At 47.1% G+C, this 18,696-nt stretch overlaps 1 protein-coding gene across 1 annotated transcript in view; it reads left to right on the plus strand.

Annotated features, from left to right (window-relative positions):
• The window catches only part of IL15RA (interleukin 15 receptor subunit alpha), a gene marked incomplete at both ends in the record, with an annotated part of 44,643 nt that extends 32,656 nt beyond the window's left edge, over positions 1–11,987 (plus strand). The window contains 5 exons of the mRNA XM_079700538.1: positions 1,351–1,443; positions 3,529–3,723; positions 4,299–4,331; positions 8,914–8,998; positions 11,837–11,987. Of these exons, the coding sequence (XP_079556664.1) occupies positions 1,351–1,443; positions 3,529–3,723; positions 4,299–4,331; positions 8,914–8,998; positions 11,837–11,987 (557 nt within the window). The remainder of the gene's footprint in view (positions 1–1,350; positions 1,444–3,528; positions 3,724–4,298; positions 4,332–8,913; positions 8,999–11,836) is intronic.
• Positions 11,988–18,696: the final 6,709 nt, after the last annotated feature.

The following is an 18,696-nucleotide window of genomic DNA, read 5'->3' on the forward strand; positions in this document are numbered from 1 at the left end:
ATTTCCGTTTCCTCCCTGGGAGACAGCCTGCAAGGAAATCACTCCCCGTTCTCCTCCCCAGAGAGCAGTGCAGAGACCCACAGAGCAGAGACCTCCTTAGCCCAGTTATCATGTCTGGGGTCCCGCCAGAGCTCAAGACTGAGTGTGAGGAAAGATCTCCAGAATCCCTTTTTTTTAAACCATCCACAGCTGGATAACCACACCAGAAGTCAAACAATCTTGGAGTGGAAGCCAATAGTGCTATTTTCAGGAATACTCAGCCCCGTACTCTAGAAAAGGAAAGGTTAATCTGTGGTCTTCCAAGAGAATGATGATTTAACAAACATTTATTGCACACGTGGTGCATGTCCAGCCGTGATACTTTCTCACGTAGTATTTGTGAAAATTCGCCACTCCTCTCTGGGGAAAGCAGACAAGCGGGGCTGTTCAACAGCAAACTCACAGCTGGGGGACTCCTTGAAAAGCCAGACTCCCTCTGGCTTTTTGAATGTGTACTGAATCTGTAGCGCTGAGATCGCCCTGTACCCCTTCCCCTCCCCCTGCGTGGCCACCATGCAGGCATCAGAGGCCGGGCAAGGAGGGAGCCTTCTGCTTGTTGTAGAGGAATAGCTGGGCTGGGAACATGGCGCCCACGGCATCCTGGGGCCATTGGAGGGATGAGCTGGGTGAGGACAGGTCTGAACAGTAACTTCAGGGAGAACACAGGTGTCTTCCTCGGTCTAGTCCAGGGACCCACTGGAACCATAGTCCAGGGGCAAAAATAAGGGCTTTCCACTGTAGGGAAAGTGACTGTTTCTTCAAAGTTCCAATTCCTCTGGGTGAATGAATCGAGGATGGCGAACTGAACAGGGCGGGGTGCAGGCGGAAGGGGAGAGGAAAGAAGGGGGTGAGGCCTGGAATCGTAGACTTCTAGAACCCAAAGACTGGAGGAACCTTTAGGTCTCATCCCCAAAGCCCCCACCTTTTACCACTAACAGCTGCCTCCATTATTTTCCCCAACCTCTTGTGCCAAAAACAATCCCTTGAGTAATCATTTATTTTCCCATGCAAAAGCCAGCGTTATAAAGCTGAGTTGATATCGCTGCTAGCATCCCAGCCAAAAATAAAACACGTGTGATACTTAACTTACGCAATCTTTTTGAAAGGCTAGAAAAAAATAGTGTGCAGTCTGTTTGCAATAGGAACTGCAGACCTGATGCTTGTTTATCTCTTGTGCTTCTGGCCTAGCCTAGGGAGCCAGACGTGTCCACTTTAAATTTATATATTTATTTTTTATTTACATCCAGTTCTGAAGCCACACCAGGTTCCACCCTCAGGATCATAAACACCATGTGGTTATCCTCTCTCTAGGAGACCCCTCCCTGACTCACCAAAGGCCACCCTCTACAGCAGCACCGACAGGGGTGACCCCAGAGCCAGACAGCCCCAACCCTTCTGGGAAAGGTAGGAATGTCACAGACTCTCTCCGGACTCTCATCCCCTGATGCCATCCGGTCCACAGAGAACCCTCAGATCCGTGGACCACTGCCAGGGTCCCACTATAAACACCTCTTATTCACGTCAAGAATGAGGATTGACATTAGTTTCATTTTCACTTTTAAACCAAAGTAGCTTGATAGCCAGGCTTCACAGGTACATAATTAATAACGGTTTAAAATCCACTCTTAATAGGCCAGATCACACTTTGTGGTAGAAACGTAGCCTCAAGAACAGGGGAGGGTCTGAGGTTCTGAATGCCTTGCACGTCAGCCTTCCCAGGTCTCATGGGCGCTGGCAGAAAACCTGACCCTCCTGGGTCAGAGATGGAGGACGTTCCTACCCGGCACCACAGGCAGCAGGACCGGCAGCAGGTTTCATCAAGTCCCTCGTCCCCACATGCCTTAAGCAGGCCTAAACAGATGCCCGTATGGGCAGCCTACGTCACTGGAGGGGAAACCTGAGCAGGAACCTGAGTGTTTCACTGCTGGCATGAACATGTTTGCCCTGTGTTCCAGGGGGAGGCACTGTCTCCACCTTCCAAGGCCATCTAAGCATCCTTGAAAAGACGGTGCCAAGAAAGGGCCGTCAGTGCCCTGCTGGCAAGATGTGCAGAACCGGGAGAGACCCACGCAGAGCCGTCTCCCAATAACCTGTGATTGCTTTAGTTCAGACGCTTGCACGAAGCTGCCAGGGTTCTGCATTTCCACCGAGTCTTAGGTAAACTCTACCCCAATTTCCTCAGCACCATCCTGATCACCGTCCTGAAAATCCGAGCTCTTGGAGGCTGAACATCCTGGGACAACGTGCGCTGTATCCTCTAATACCTTCTCTTGACTCCTGGTTTTCTGTGGCCCATTACCCACTGTGAGGCTTTTCCTGGTCCCCGTCTCCTCCTTTCCCTCCAGGCACAGCCATCCCACTGTGGTTGACGGTGCTGCTCAGGCCGCCTCCCTGGAAAGCCGGTTCTTAACCGTGGATGCTCGTTGAAATCTCCTTAGATCTCTGGGTGGTCTGGGGAGCATCTGGGAATTAGGGTTCTAGAAGCTCCCCTGGGGACCCTTACTTAGGTGCGCAAGGCTGAGAACCACTGCTGAAGGGAGGATGGAGAGGCGGGAGCAAGGTTTCCTCCCAGTTACTTAGCCGATCAGAAACAGAAGGAAGGGGCTGGAGTACCCAGAATCCCTTTGGTCCAAGTCACACCTGGTTCTGGTGGCCTCCCCCAGCCTTGCCTTCATGCCCCAAACACTTGGCAGACGCAGCTGCACAGTGAAACCTCAGACATGAGATTGATCTCCCAGGTGGGCGCCATGGCCACGGGTGCCCACCCATGCTCTGCCCAGGTGGCTGGGAGAGCATGGGGAAGCGGCCCGACTCTATGGCCCGACAGCCCGGGATGTGGGACTCACAGCCACGCTTGCGCACCCTCTGCTCCAGGGCTGGGCTCCTAAGCACCGTACTGTCACAGTGGAAGACCCATTTTTCACAGAAAGAGAACAGCAGAGTTGTGCCACCACACTTTACACTTTGGGGCAGCTGTTGGCCAGTGAGGGATGGGGAGGTAAAGGACCTAAACACAAGGCAGGTGGCCCACCCTCCCCGAGATGGGGGCCAAGCCAGGACACGTCCCTCAGGGCAAATCTCAGGTTTCCCTGATTTCAAATGTTTTGTGCAAACATGTAAAAAGTAAACTAAAATCAGCATCCCAATGTCTTTTGGCCCGTACAGTTTCACTGTTTATCTGAGCTGGGTCTCCTAGTAAACACTTCTCTAGTGCCTGGTTCTACTCAGATCTTTGGGATGGTTAGTTTATGTGCCCCATGATAAATAGCCATAAATCCTCTAGCATCCTCAAAAGCCCCTTGGCCATTCTAGATGGATGAAGATGTTACCCACTCAAGGGGTTTTCCCCCAGAGCTGTGGAGGAGTTTGCTGGGGGCGGGCTGGCCGGGTCAGGCTCACGAGAGCCGGTGTTAGTACACTCTCTTCCAAAGCCGAGAAAAGACACTGTTCTCAATATTTTCGTTGTCCATGTCTTGCACTTCCCTGCAGAGCCAGCTTTTACTTCCAAGTCAGACACCACAGTGGCCACAAGGCTGGCTACTGGACCAGGCTCCAGGCTGATGCCATCCAAAGCTCCTTCTGCAGGGACCACAGGGGTAGTCAATAATGAGCCCTCCCAAGTGCCAGCTCAGACAACAGCCAAGGCTCCAGAACACACCACCTCGGCCTCGCAGGACCCACCCGGTTAGTGCTGGCTTTGCGTGCTGGAGGAGAGGGCAGCTCCCACAGGCTGCTTCTGAGTCGCAGATCCTGAGCGAGCCGATCGCATCACACCATCCAAACCAAAGTCGGGATGACTGAGCAGCCCTCTGCCTCCTGCTCTCTGCCACAGCCTTGGTTCTCTGTGCTCCACCCTGGTTCAGCTCAGCAGGGAGAGAAAGCCTGTCTTCTACATGTGACAAGCCTCCCCATATTAATTCACATGGCAGAGCCTTTGCCAAGAATCAGAATAAGATCTTCCTCCTCCCGACATGGGAGGCCAGAGGAAGCTTTCCTTGATCTGGAATCACAATGTGTGGGATGGGGGAGCGCTCGGTAATCGGCATCTTCTCTAAGAGCGTATCTGATTCTTAAGCATGGCCCAGCATCAATCAAATCAATGACCCTGGTTCTGTGCTAAAGTGAGGCTGGTTTTGCTAGCCGTGACTCTCTCAAGGCTTTAAGATGGGAGCCAAATTGTCCAGGATTTCTCTTGCTTAGTGAGAAATTAGTGCCTTTAGGACCATGGCAATAACTGAGCTGCAATCTCTTCTCTGCAGGTGCATATCAGTACAATCCCAGAGCTGTGACCGGTAAGTATTTTCCTTTGTCCTGGTGGTGTTTATGCTCAGGGGATCTCAGTGCCAGGGTGGTGGGTGGACCTGGCTTATGCCTGCTGTCCCAGCATGGTCACCAACAGCTGCCTCTTTCACTCTCAAAAGTGCCTCTGTTTAGGTAAGTTACATGATCCCCCTGTTTATGGAATTCTAGCTTGGCTATTTATCTTTTTTTTTTTTTTTTTTTTTTTTTGCGGTATGCGGGCCTCTCACTGCTGTGGCCTCTCCCGTTGCGGAGCACAGGCTCCGGACGCACAGGCCCAGTGGCCATGGCCCACGGGTCCAGCCACCCCGCGGCATGTGGGATCCTCCCGGACCAGGGCACGAACCCGTGTCCCCTGCATCGGCAGGCGGACTCTCAACCACTGCACCACCAGGGAAGCCCTTGACTATTTATCTTAATGTTGGTAGTTTCTCACTGTCAGGCTACTGGCGTAGGAGCCAGAGTTGGTGCATCACATTACGCTGCCATATTCATTTAGTGCACCAGGAGTAAAGGGTTTATCTTTCAGACTGTATTATACCTCTCATCTTTCACAGCCGAAATACATTTGCTGCAGTTTATATGCTCAGCCTTTAACAGGAGCTACCCCTATATTATGTCATTCATCTATTCAAACAATATAAATTGAGTTCCTATCCTGTGCCAGATATGGTCCTAAGCTGCAACGAAATGCAGATTTCTCATTAAAAAGCAAATGGCACTTTACATGTCCTTCAGCTTATGGAGGGTTAACGGTTTAATTTGATCAATTAAGTATTTATTGATTACCCACTCTGAATCCAGCAGAGTGCTCAGTACTGGAAGAAACGGAAAAGAAACCACTGCCCAGGAATAAGGAATTGACATTCTCACTTCAAAACTACCTTCAGCAGATGCAGGCACACGGCACATCAAATACACTACCCCGCGGCTGAACTAGTTTGCAGGGACCGCCGAGAAATGACGATTCCCTGCATGTTCACAGAGGACACATTTAAAATAGAAGTAGAGTTGACGTACAGCATCACATTAGCTTCAGGTGTGCAGCATAGTGATTCAGTAATTTTGCAGATTATACTCCATTTACGTTATTATAAGATAATGGTTATAATTCCCTGTGCTGTGCAGTATATCCTTATTGTTTATCTATCTTACGTATAATGTTTTGTATCTGTTAATCCCTTACCCCTAATTTGCCCCTCCCTCTTCCCTCTCTCTTTTGGTAACCACAAGTTTGTTTTCTCTGTGAGGCTGTTCCTCTTTTACAAATACATTCATTTGTATTATTGTTTTAGATTCCACATATGTGATATCATACGGTATTTTCTCTTTCTCTGTCTGACTTATTTCACTAAGCATAATATTCTCTAGGCCCATCCACACTGCTGCAAATGGTAGAATTTCATTTTGTTTTTTTATGGCTGAGCAATATTCCATTGTATATATATGTACCACCTCTTTATCCATTCATTTGTGGATGGACACTTGGGTTGCTTCCATGTCTTGGCTTGGAAAATAGTGCTGCTATGAATTTTGGGCTGCACGTATATTTTCAAATTAGTATTTTCATTTTTTACAGACATATAGGCAGGAGTGGGATTGCTGGATCATATGGTAGTTCTGTTTTTAGTTTTTTGAGGAACCGCCAGACTGTTTTCCATAGTGGCTGCACCAATTTACGTTCCCACCAATAGTGTAGGAGGGTTCCCTTTTCCCTGCACCCTCTCCAGCAATTGCTATTTGTAGACTTGTTGATGACGGCGTGAGGTGATACCTCATTGTGGGTACAGAGGACCCTTTCATCACCCACACTGAACAGTGGCCACTGGCCACCTCGGCCACCTTCCCCACTGTAGACCCAACATCACTGTAGGTTGAAGTCAAGGTGGGGGCTCCTGGCCCTTCTGGGCTCCTGTGCAATCATCCACCTTTTCTCCCCTCTTTCCTCTGTCTCGCCAAATCTCTTTTCCTTTTTCTCCAATCCATGCGCCCCCTAGCAAACACAAAAGGGTGGAGAACGTGGCAGTTGATATATTAATCCATTGTTTTGGTGATTCTGGTTTCTTTACTAAATTTGCCTGGAAATAACTGAGGAAGAGGCCAAGGGTCTGAGTTCAAATGGCTGAATTCAAATTGCTGTGTTATATCATTGGCTCAGGGGCGCTCTTCTCACTTGAGTTTGAGTCTGCAGTTTTTATTCTCAATAAGAAGAAACAGAAAGCAGCATTGTGAAAGTGGAACTATAGTTAACATCAGCTTGCCTTTTCCAATAAATCTCTCCATGAACAGTAAATGCATGCCAACCTGATTAGTCAACATGAAGGAATAGTTTAACAGAGTCACATAAAAAAAAATTTGTCTTTTAGTCATAATGATGATTAATGTTAAGTCTAAAAACTCAAAACAACTTCCACTAATTTCCCATGTTTTCCATTACTTTTTTTGGAACAACTTTTCTATGCTTATTTTTATTTACTTAGGTGCAACTAGTTATGTTTCTGTAACTTTAGTGTCTCTTTTGATTACAATATCATTGCAAAAATATCAGAAAAAGACTTTTTAAAAAAGAAAATAAGGTTATCTACAATCCTAAAGTGTTACCTAATACTTTGGTATATAGCCTTCAAGACTTTTCTGTGCGTATGGATACACACATGGCTTACTGGAAATTTTTTTTTGTTTTTATGTCAACCAGCTTTTTTTACTTAAGACATTGTAGACATCTTTCCACATTAACAAATGTAGATTTCATAGTTTTAAAAAGCTGAATAATATTCCATTGTGTGGGTATGCCACATTTTATTTAACTAATTTTCTACTGATAAGAGATTTAGATTAACATTTTAAAAATTATTTTAAACAATACTTTAGTGAATACTGTATACGTATTTCCTATTTCCTTAGAATAAATTTCTAGTAGTGGACTTAGAGAGTCAAAGGAAACGGTCTTCTCCAAAGCTTCTGTTACACGTGCTAAGTGCCCTTGAGAAAAACTTCACCCATTTCCTCTTCTACCCTGCAGAGAATCTGGGTATTTCCCCTCATCCTTATATTTAGCTGTTTTTCAGGAAAGTTCTATTTTTTTTTTTTTGCGGTACGCGGGCCTCTCACTGTTGTGGCCTCTCCCGCTGCGGAGCACAGGCTCCAGACGCGCAGGCCCAGCGGCCATGGCTCACGGGCCCAGCCGCTCCACGGCATGTGGGATCCTCCCGGACCGGGGCACGAACCCTTGTCCCCTGCATCGGCAGGCGGACTCTCAGCCACTGCGCCACCAGGGAAGCCCAGGAAAGTTCTATTTTTTTTTTTTTTTTTTTTTTTTTTGCGTTACACGGGCTTCTCACTGCTGTGGCCTCTCCCATTGCGGAGCACAGGCTCCTGGATGCGCAGGCTCAGCGGCCATGGCGCACGGACCCAGCCGCTCCGCGGCATGTGGGATCTTCCCAGACCGGGGCACGAACCCGCATCCCCTGCATCGGCAGGCGGACTCTCAACCACTGCGCCACCAGGGAAGCCCAAGTTCTATTTTTAAGGCCATGTCATGGGTGATTCATCCTTGTACACACGGCTGTGTGCTGTCCGTATAGGTGCAGGTCTGAAAAGCTCAACAGTTCAGGAGATGAATGTGCCTCCTGGTCCACAGTGAGATTCCTGGGTCCCCAGTCGTTCGGGGCTGTCATCTTACACACAGGGCACATAGGCGGTTTTTTTGCAGGGAGATTTCACAATAGTAAGGCAAACTGGCCAAATCTGCTTGGCGTTTATGATTGATACAAATGTTTTAAAGATAGTTCTGTTCAGCTTGCCCTCAGGCTCAGTCCTCTCGCTTCCACGTGAAGATCCCACCCTCCCTAACAATCTCAAGCCATGTGCCTGGGGCCCTCCACCCTCAAGTCCCCCTCCCAATGCTGGTCCTTTCACCCCCGACGAAACATGTGTTCCCCTTTTCCTAAGCTGTTACCTTATTCTCTTCTAATCTGTAACACCTGCCTCATGACACCCTTCTTAACACCACCGTAAAAAGCTGCAAATAAAAAGACATAGTAAAGACGAAATTGGAAGAAAAATGGCACTGCCTGCTATTGTTTCTAAATCAGGATTCTGTGAAGGTGGAGAAAAGGGGGACATTGTGGTGGGGAAAACCGAGGAGGATCCCTGCCCTATTTCCCCACCTTCGGGTTTAGCAGCAGCTTCCTCTCCTCCTGGGGTGCTGGTGCCCTTGCCCTGATGCTCATGCCCAGCTTCTGATCGTTGAGGCCCTTACTTTCTCCTCCGGCCTCACTCCCGTCCCTGCCCGGTCACCCATGCCACGTTGATCGGGAAGGACGAGGATGCAGATAATGCGAATGGGGACGGTTTGAACTGGCAGTGTTGGTGGGAAAGGAGTGTCCTTTGTGCCCAGACGTAGAATAGGCTGAACAGCTGGACCTCAGGGAACTGTTAGTAATGGTAAGCTGGCTAGGAAGGCATCTGGATCTCGCTGCAGGAATGTAAACTGTAAAGAATTTTCAGTCTCAGAAACAAATCTGCTGCCGGGCCTTCGAGCTCAATGCCAACTCAATTCTGCTCTCTTTCCAGTGGCCATCTCCACATCAGTGGCCGTGCTTTGTGGAGTGTGCGTGGCATGTCTTCTGGTACTTTACGTACGTTACATACGGTCAAGGTGAGTAGACAGAAGACTCGCACTGCACAAGATGCTGCCTCCCCCAAGAAAAGGGCTGCATCTGGATGACCCCGGGCCTGCCCTGTCCAAGGAAGACCCCCTTTCCTGGCTGTAGACGCAGGCACTTCCATGCATCCTGTGTTCGCCAAAAGGAGTGTCGGGGCTGAGCGGTCACTGAGTCGGGTCTGTGCCCTTCACTTTCCAAAGCAGCCCGCAGGCCACTAGTCAGAACCGGGCAACCAGAAGCCAACAGATGACACGGGGCCAATTCACCAAAAGCCGATTCAGAAGGAAAGAAGGTTCCAAATAACCAATCTGACGGATCTGCAATTCTGATGATATAGTCACGAATGTATTCTTCTTGAATGTACTCGTTAAATACAGATATGCTTCCCCATAAATAGGCTCATTCATGTTGGCCTTGGAATTTCTAATACTTGAAATTCTATATTTCAGCAGTAGTGGCAAGACTGTTTCTGCCACTTGCTGAAATTTCAGTTTTTATTATTTTTCTAATCTTTACGCATTTTCACTATTCCTTCGTAAAAGCCTCAAGTGGCATATTAGCCTTGACTTTGTACTTCCATCAGTTAGTAGCCAGTATTTTAGAATTCCATAGTGATATGGCTGTTCCAGACATATCAGGTGTGTTGAAACTGAACTTTTAGTCACTAGTTAATAAAATATTTTTTTCTAAATATTATATCAATACAAAGATTATATCACCCTTCGAGCCTAACTTTGACAAAATGAACATTTCATGAAATGCTACTGTAAAGCCAAAATGAAAAACAGCCATCAAAAAATTCACACAAATCTTCAAAAGCTGTTAATACCAGCCCAAGCAAAAGAAATGCCACAAACCTCATAGTTTAGAAATCAACAAAATAAGGTTGATATTTTACCTAAAAATTCATCAAAAAATCCCCCCAAATGCTAAAATATTAGCAAAATAGAAATGACTTTTAAAAGGATTTTAAGAATACCATTACAACTAAATAATTTCCACATAAAATGTTGTATTTGGAATTACATTCTTAGGAGATTATAATGAATATATATTTTTTTAATTTCCTTCCATTACTTTATTTATTTTAGTCTTCGGGTGCACCCCACAGCATGTGGGATCTTAGCTCCCCGACCAGGGATCAAACCCATGCCTCCTGCATTGGAAGGCAGAGTCTTAACCACTGGACCACTGGGGAAGTCCCAATAATGAATATATTCATTGACTATATTAGAAAAGAATATATACACAATCCTTTTTAAGAATACATTAAAATATATTTTTAAAAAGGATTTGTAAATTTGATATATATGGCCAATAAATATGCTCATAAAAGGAAAACATCAATATTCACTGATTATTTTATGGAAAATCATAAATATATCTATAAGAAGAATTGGTAAACCTGATAAGTGTGACTACTTGGGCATTTGGTGAGTCAATTCTTGCCATAAACTGATAATTTGCAAATAGGTTATTAGGTAGATTTGTCATTCAACAAGTTGGCTTTTAGAAAATTGTTTTTGGTAAACTGGCCTAGAGTCCTAATTTACAGTTTAGCCTTCACTCCAAGGAGCTCAAAGTGCTTACTCTAAAATGTCCTAAAAGTTGCTTATCCTCAGGAGGTAGACTGTATAATCCACAGACCCACATACTCAGGGCCTAAAACACATGTCCAACGAGACAGGGAACTGTGGAATTAAGACGCTCTGCATCCCCTACTCTTGGCTTCTTAAGGACTGATTAATATTTGGTTTTTTTTCTTTGTTTTTTTTTTAAATTAACTAATCTATTTCTTTATATTTGGCTGCGTTGGGTCTTCATTACTGTGAGCGGGCTTTCTCTAGTTGAGGTGAGCAGGGGCTACTCTTTGTTGCAGTGCACGGGGTTCTCATTACGGTGGCTTCTCTTGTTGCGAAGCACGGGCTCTAGGCGTGCGGGTTTCAGTAGTTGCGGTGCGCGGGCTTCAGTAATTGTGACTCATGGGCTCTAGAGTGCAGGCTCAGTAGTGTGGCGCACAGGCCTAGTTGCTCCGCGGCATGTGGGAGCTTCCTGGACCAGTGCTCGAACCCGTGTCCCCTGCATTGGCAGGCAGATTCTTAACCACTGCGCCACCAGGAAAGTCCAATATTTGTTTATTTATTTAACACTTACTAAGCAAATGTCAGGAGCTGTTTTAAAAGCTTTGTAACCATTACACCATTTTTGTTGTTGTTGTTGTTGTTGTTGTTGACAGTTTTGCTTTATTTATTTATTTATTTATGGCTGTGTTGGGTCTTCGTTTCTGTGCGAGGGCTTTCTCTAGTTGTGGCGAGCGGGGGCCACTCTTCATCGCGGTGCGCGGGCCTCTCACTATCGCGGCCTCTCTTGTTGCGGAGCACAGGCTCCAGACGCGCAGGCTCAGTAATTTTGGCTCACGGGCCCAGTTGCTCCGCGGCATGTGGGATCTTCCCAGACCGGGGAACGAACCTGTGTCCCCTGCATCGGCAGGCAGACTCTCAACCACTGCGCCACCAGGGAAGCCCCCATTACACCATTTTTATTAAGATTGTCACACCTGGCTTAGCCGGGCTCCTGGTGACTCACTCCTTCCACGGTGCCTGGCATTTGAACCACCACCTTTAGCAGAGGGAGGATTGGCAAGGTGTGGGAGGCCACTCCAACAGCATTGGTAAACCTTGGTGGACAAAGGGCTTAAAATACCAAAATAAGATTTAAATACCACCTGTGAGTGGAGGCAATCTAGGTGTTCTCCATCAGAGTGCCCAAATGAACTACCTTTTGACCTAATCTCTCCTCTTTTCAAAACCTGTGAATTACCTGCTTTACAGGCAAGCTTACCAGATACCCAGTGTTGAAATGGAAAGCATGGAGGTCATGCCAATGACTGGGGGAACCGACGCCAGAGGGGAGGGCACAGAAAATGAACCACACGACCTAGGAGGCTCCAGGGGACGCCGAGGACAGCAAAGGCCACAGTGAAGGCCCAGCTCTGCTCCAGCCAAAGAGGACCTAGAGAAGCCCTGGGGCGGTGGCCTCGGGGAAAAGCCCGCCAGGGTGAGAAAACATCCTGGTACCATTTTACCGACTGCCCAGCTCAGGTACCGCCCGTATGAGTGGGTTCTCCGGGTTTAGGATGGACACTCGCTCCCTGCCCTGGGGCACAAGGCCCAGTCCCCAAAGTCCCAGCGGTCGACACTTTCCCAGGAGAGAGTGAAGGCCTCAGGTCTTCCTATCAGAGCTTTTATTTCATCATGACATTTATTCAGGACAGCTTATCCACTCGACTCTCTCTCCCATTCCTCACCCGGACCTGCAGTTTACAAAGAAAAGAAATACGCTCGAGGCTCCAAGTGAATTTCGAGGCTCCTCCTGGCTTGGGAGATGTTTACAAGGATGACACCAGCATTTCAGCTCCTAAAACCTCTCTCTCAGCTACGTGCCCTGTACACACTGAAAGGGAGCAGAGAGGTTGTGCCCAGTGAATGCTCTTGATTTAAAGGTTCAGAAGGAAAACTGAACTTGGTGACATTTTCTATAGATGTGCATTTATATTTATATCCTTGTCTTTTATAGCTACATATTATAAGATGTGTATTTTGAAATTGTGTCTTGTATAAACAAAATAAAATGTCTATTTTCAATACAAAAAAAAAAAATGCACTGAAAGAATCACGAGAAATGTATCACAAATAAAAAAAGGAGATCAGGAATGCAGAGTCCCAAATGGTTGAGTTCAGCTTTTCTTTCTCAAAGGAGAAAAAAAAGTCTTGTCTGAATCCGAGTCAGATCACAGTTTTGGAGAATTTTTAATAGCATTTCCATGTCAGAAGCAACGGGTGGCAGGTTATGGCCCAGGCATGCCTGGTGCACACACTGTCTCTTTCCCTACAGGTTTCTTTTCTTTCATGCTTTGATGCTTATAATTTTTGTTTATAAAATCATGGGCCTGGTCCTACCTCCTCATTTTAGAGATGGGAAAACTGAGGCCTAGAGAAGTGACTTGCCCAAGGCCATGTGGCTCAATTAATGCCAGAGTCTGAACAGAGTCAGGATGGGGGCAGGTGCATGGGTAGGGCTATAAACCAGGTGTCAGCTGCCCCATCACACAGCACAAGCATACGGGAGGTGGGGCATAGGCACAGGAACAAATTCACAAGCTGCCGCGGCTCTCAAAGTACCATTTCGTATAAACTTCTTCATGTCATGAATTTAGATGGCTTCATCAAAAGTAAAGGAAGGGGGGCTTCCCTGGTAGCGCAGTGGCTTAGAATCTGCCTCCCAATGCAGGGGACACGGGTTCGAGCCCTGGTCCGGGAAGATCCCACATGCCACGGAGCAACTAAGCCTGTGAGCCACAACTATTGAGCCTGCGCTCTAGAGCTCGTGAGCCACAACTACTGAAGCCTGTGCGCCTAGAGCCCGTGCTCCGCAACGAGAAGCCACCTCAATGAGAAGCCTGTGCACCGCAACGAAGAGTAGCCCCCGCTTGCCACAACTAGAGAAAGCCCGCGCACAGCAATGAAGACCCAACGCAGCCAAAAATAAATAAATAAATAATTTTTTTTAAGTGAAGGAAGGAAGGGGAGGAATTTTAAATGGCTGCTTTGGGGATTTCAGAGCCACACCATTTTCACTATCTGCAAATATCTGTTTCAACAAGTAGGAAAACTCATTGCTAACACATGAGCTGGGCCATTCTATTCACTATTGGCCTTAAGTACTTGATTATCCTGAACCTGCCTGATTACCTAAACTTTTTGCTTCTCTCTTCAACTGCTTGCCCCTAAGTTTCTAGAGTTTACCATTAACTGGATCCAGTTTGTTCTTACAAGAATTTTTAAGTGTATGACCCTTGTTATTTTTAAAACTAATTTGACAGGAAAAAAAAAGGCAGATGTTCAGTGGAGCCAGGAATCTGAAAGGTTTCTATGGGATGGAAGAGGGCTGAGTCACAGGGGTACTTCAAGGATTTATGGTTCAAAATCACCATCATCTTTGGAAGAATGACATGATGACCTCTGGGGGACAGTGGGGTGCTGTTTTGAAGATGCAGAATCACCCGGTTCAGGTCCAGCACGGAAGTCTGCGATCTACCAGGCACCAACCAAGTTCAAGCTGGGTAAATTATACGACAAAAATTAGATCTAGACATAGAAGCAGGGCTGGGTGGAGCTGAGGTCTAAAAGGACCAAGGCGGGTTGGGTGAGGACAGATCAATCAATCAATCGGGACCTTTTTTTCTTTCTTCCTTTTTTTTTTTTAAGTCTAAAGGGGTAAAATGAATTCTCTTATCAGGTGGTATAGTCCTTCTAGGGAAATGTTTAAGTAACCTCTACGATGCCAGAACATATCATGGCCTCAGAATTTATCCATCAAGCAGTGATGAACATCTTGAAAAGTAAGAACTGTGCTTTCATCTTTGAATTCTCAGAGACTGATGCAGTGCCCTGAAGGTCATTAACAGATGCTAGATCAATACATTAAAAGATTCCTAATCACAGTAAGGCCAAATTTTCTGAGACAGGGTAGCAGTTTCTCAGGCAAAGCTACAAAGGAAGTGATCTGGGGGGCACTCAGCCACTTGTCTTTTTGCACCCATCTCCCCAGCCTTCTTTGACAGCTCCAAGCACTGCTTCAAGTTCTACATCTGGCCCCCATTTTTACACACAAATAGTGACTGATGCCCAGAGGGCTTGGCCTGGGAGGACACAAGGTGACCTGGAAGTGAGGAATAGACATGGAAACCATAACAACGTACGCTGGAAGGGCAGATAAACGGTATGCGGGGGTCTCGGGTGCACCTCTTATGTGGCATCAGGACCCCCTTCCTACTCCCTCCCACCTGCCCCCACCTGTAGGCTGCCTGCGAGAGTTCTCCAAAAAACTACCACTGCCCCTCTCCTACCCGGAAGCCCCAATCCAGCCAACCTGGGAGGGTCCTGCAGACAGACCTGGTGTGAGGCTACCTCCTCCAGTTACCTGTCACCGCATCACAGGCCACCCCAACAGCAACTCCGCACCACCACTGTTACTGTCTCTGGGGGCTGACTGGGCTCAGCCAGGCAGTTCTGCTCTGTGTCATCAACTCGGCTGCATTCAGTTAGTGGCTGGGCTGAGCAGGAAGGTCTAAGAAGGCCTCACTCACTGCCTGGGTCCCCAGTGCTCCCCTGCGTAAACTCTCCACGTGGCTAGCCTGGGCTTCCTCACAGCATGGCAGCCTCGGGACAGCCAGACTGCTTACAGGTGGCTGAAAGAAGAAAGCGCCAGGCCCCTCAAAGGTAGGAGCTGGCACATTTGATGGGCACATCTGTTGCATTTGATTGGTCAAAGCAAGTCGCCAGGCCACCCAGCCCCAAGGGGAGGGGGGATGACAAAAAAGGAGGAAAGGAATCAAGGGAAACCATCTTTGGAGATTATACCAGAGTACTTCCCAGGGGCACCAGAGAAGTGGCTTTTATCTTTCGATCCTCGGCACTCCATAAATCCAGGAAATGTTGGACAAATGAGTGAAGAGAATGATTGGGGGCCAGTATCTGCTGGGCACTGAGAAAAGTCGATCTTTTTATTTTTATTTTAGTGGACAAGGTACATAGGACCCAAAGGGATTTGCAAGTTCTACAGCTGTTAGGTCTTTAGCCCAGATGATGTCGCCAGCTGGCTACAAACCTACATAATTCACATTTTTCCCTCCTCTCTCATTTCCTGTGCTACACCACATTTGTCATGAAGAAAACTGATTGCCTATCAACTTTTTTTATCTTAACTTAATTTTCCTTGATCAATAAATAAGACTTTGACTTTCATCTTTTTAAACCCTCCTCTAGACATTAGGAAGTAGGAGAACAGGGACCAAAAAGCCACATTTAAGGGTTTCTCCTTGTTTCTAATTGCCCAATCCACTTTCTTCAATTCTGGCCTCAGAATTTTGAGAACGTAGCTGAGAATCTTGAGTTTGCTTGTTTTCCCATAAGACTCTTGAGTTTGCTTGTTTTCCCATAAGACTGTGCTCCTTCAAGGCAAGAGCAGCCTGATTCAGATCAGAGCATCCCCAACACCTCACACTGTGGGAACCTATGAGGAATTCAACGTGTGACTATTTTCACAGAATTTATAAATATATGGCACTACACTTATGAGGGAATTGTGTGTTCTCCCCTAAGGGCCTGTCTAAAAATCCACCCATTCTACTTTCGTGGTCTTGAGCTATCTGGGATGTAATACTCCCTCTTCTCCAATTTGGGGACCCACCACTGTGTGGGACACCCTCCCTCCCACAATGCAGAAAGGCCAATATCCCCTCCACCAACTCCCACCAGGTGTGGGCAGCAGAGCCACATGAGGCCCATCAGATGCCTTCACCTGGTGAGAAGCGTTGACTATGGGATGAAGGAACACAACAGAACTGATGGAGCAGCGCCCAGCAAGGCTTCAGGGGCATCCAACGTTGTCAGGCTGCCTGTTTCCTAGCTCTCCAGACTGCTGTGGTTCCTACCTGTTTCCCAAGCCTAATCCTCCAACTTCCTGTGATTCTACAAGCCCCCAACACTCTTCCAATACATCTTCTCTTTCCTTGTTACAGATTCAGTTTTCATTACTTGTCACTGAGAAGGTCCCACCAGTATGGAATTTGGTACTAGTAACAGGTATTGCAAATTACAGAGAAGTAGGGAAAGAAGGAGTAGCTTCGAATGGTTATCTGCCTTAGAGAGGGCAGAAAACAGCTTAAGCTCGACTAGCAGCCTGAGATGGGACTCCAGCAGCCCAGGGCAGGCAGTGAACTAGTTCCCCAGGAGTGGCCTGGAACGGCAGGCCCACTGAAGGCCCAGCTCCGGGAGGCTGCAACACAGCTGGCCTAAAATATTGTGGGTGGAAAAATCCAAGGCCATAGCCGGGTGGCTACTATTCATGGCATTGAATAATTTAGATAAGAGAACACGAGTTCAAATCCCTAAAATCTCTATTCAAGTTTCAAGCCACAGTCTAAAACCTAGAGATTCTGTAACCACTGAATTGCATGCCTTCGAGATGCAAGGCCAAGAGGAAACCCAACTTAAGAGCTCAAGTCCTCACAGTGTTGAATCATGTTAGCTGAATTTACAGCCACGGCAGGTTTAAGAGACCTGAGGGCTAGAAGAGCACTGATTGGGTGAGGACAAGGCCCCAGGATTGGAATTAAGAAATGGGGTGGGGGGTGGAGGGGAGATAAATTGGGAGATGGGGATTGACATATACACAATACTATATATAAAATAGATAACTAATAAGGACCTACTGAATAGCACAGGGAACTCTACTCAATACTCTGTAATGACCTATATGGGAAAAGAACCTAAAAATGAGTGGATATATGTATATGTATAAAGATTTACTATGCTGTACACCTGAAACTAACACAACATCGTAGATCAACTATACCCCAATTAAAAAAAAAGATATAGGGGAAATTTGGAGGCTCACAAGCCTCCCAACTCTACCCCCGGGGACCCTCCCTCATCCTCAGCAGCAGCCCGTTGTACCTGGTAACGCTGCTCCTCGCTTGCTTCAAGGCAGCATCGCTATTTCCTTGGTTGAGGAGTCACCTTGCAAGAGGACGCCTGTGGCCCTGTTCTACCCCCGGTGGGCACAGGAAGAGAGCTTCACTGATTATGCCAGCCAGACCCTCAGGGTCACATAGCAGCCTGTTCGACTAAATCACAGCCCTCACAAGGGCCATCCAGGGCCTTGCTCCAGGCTGCCTCCTCCACCTTTCCCCCCACCGCTTCCCTGTGTCCCCACAGGCCAAGCACGACGTCCACGGTCAACCCATCTGCCAGTTCTTGGCCATCCTCTCTACATCCAATCTACTTTTCAAGAGCCAGCTCGATATCTACCTGCTCCAGGGAGCCTTCATTAGCTACTCAAGTGTGTGAAATCGTCCGCCTCTGAGCCCCTGTAACCTTTATTACGTGTCCTATAAATGCGGAGTTTGCTGAATAGTACCTCAAACAGTGGCAGGAGCGCAGGACTCGGACCACCTGGGTGCCAAGCTCTCACTCTACCCTTCGCTGGCCCTGTCACCTTGGGAGAGTCACTTAAGCTATAAGGACCGACATTCCATCTTTAAAGTGGGGATAACAACACCTGCATTGTCCTTTTCACAAAGGTAAGGATCGATGCGGTGTTTGAAAGTGCTTTCTAAACTGCTTCTCTCTCTCTCTCTCTCTAGACACTAGAGATGCTAAGTGAAGACCAGGTTCTTACGGCCTGATCAAAAAAAGGGGAGACATAGCAAAACAAAGCGAAGCAAAAACTTCACACCACACATTAGCAGATATAAACGCCACATGGGGCGTGAACACAGCAACATTATCACGTTAAGCTCAGGAGGGGAAGAAATCACTAAAAGGCCTGGATACGTGAGGAGTATTTTAGATGTAATGGGACTTGAGTTGAAGTGTGGTTGTGATTTAAATAAATAGAAATAGGCAGGGAGGGTTCTAAATAGGGGGAATGATACAGGCAAAGACAGAGTGAAGCAAGTGACAAGTTCAGAAGAGAAGGAGGCGGTTGGAATGACAGACCACTTGTGGGGCTCACATGACAGATGAGGTGGAAGGCAGACTGTGGAGCTCCGTGCTTCTCTTACAACCCCTGGGGTGGCCTGTGACATGAGCTCGTTCTGGGAGGACTGCTTGATGACTATTATAAA

This window comes from Hyperoodon ampullatus (genome assembly GCF_949752795.1).
Source record: "Hyperoodon ampullatus genome assembly, chromosome: 3".
Taxonomy (NCBI): Eukaryota; Metazoa; Chordata; class Mammalia; order Artiodactyla; family Ziphiidae; genus Hyperoodon; species Hyperoodon ampullatus.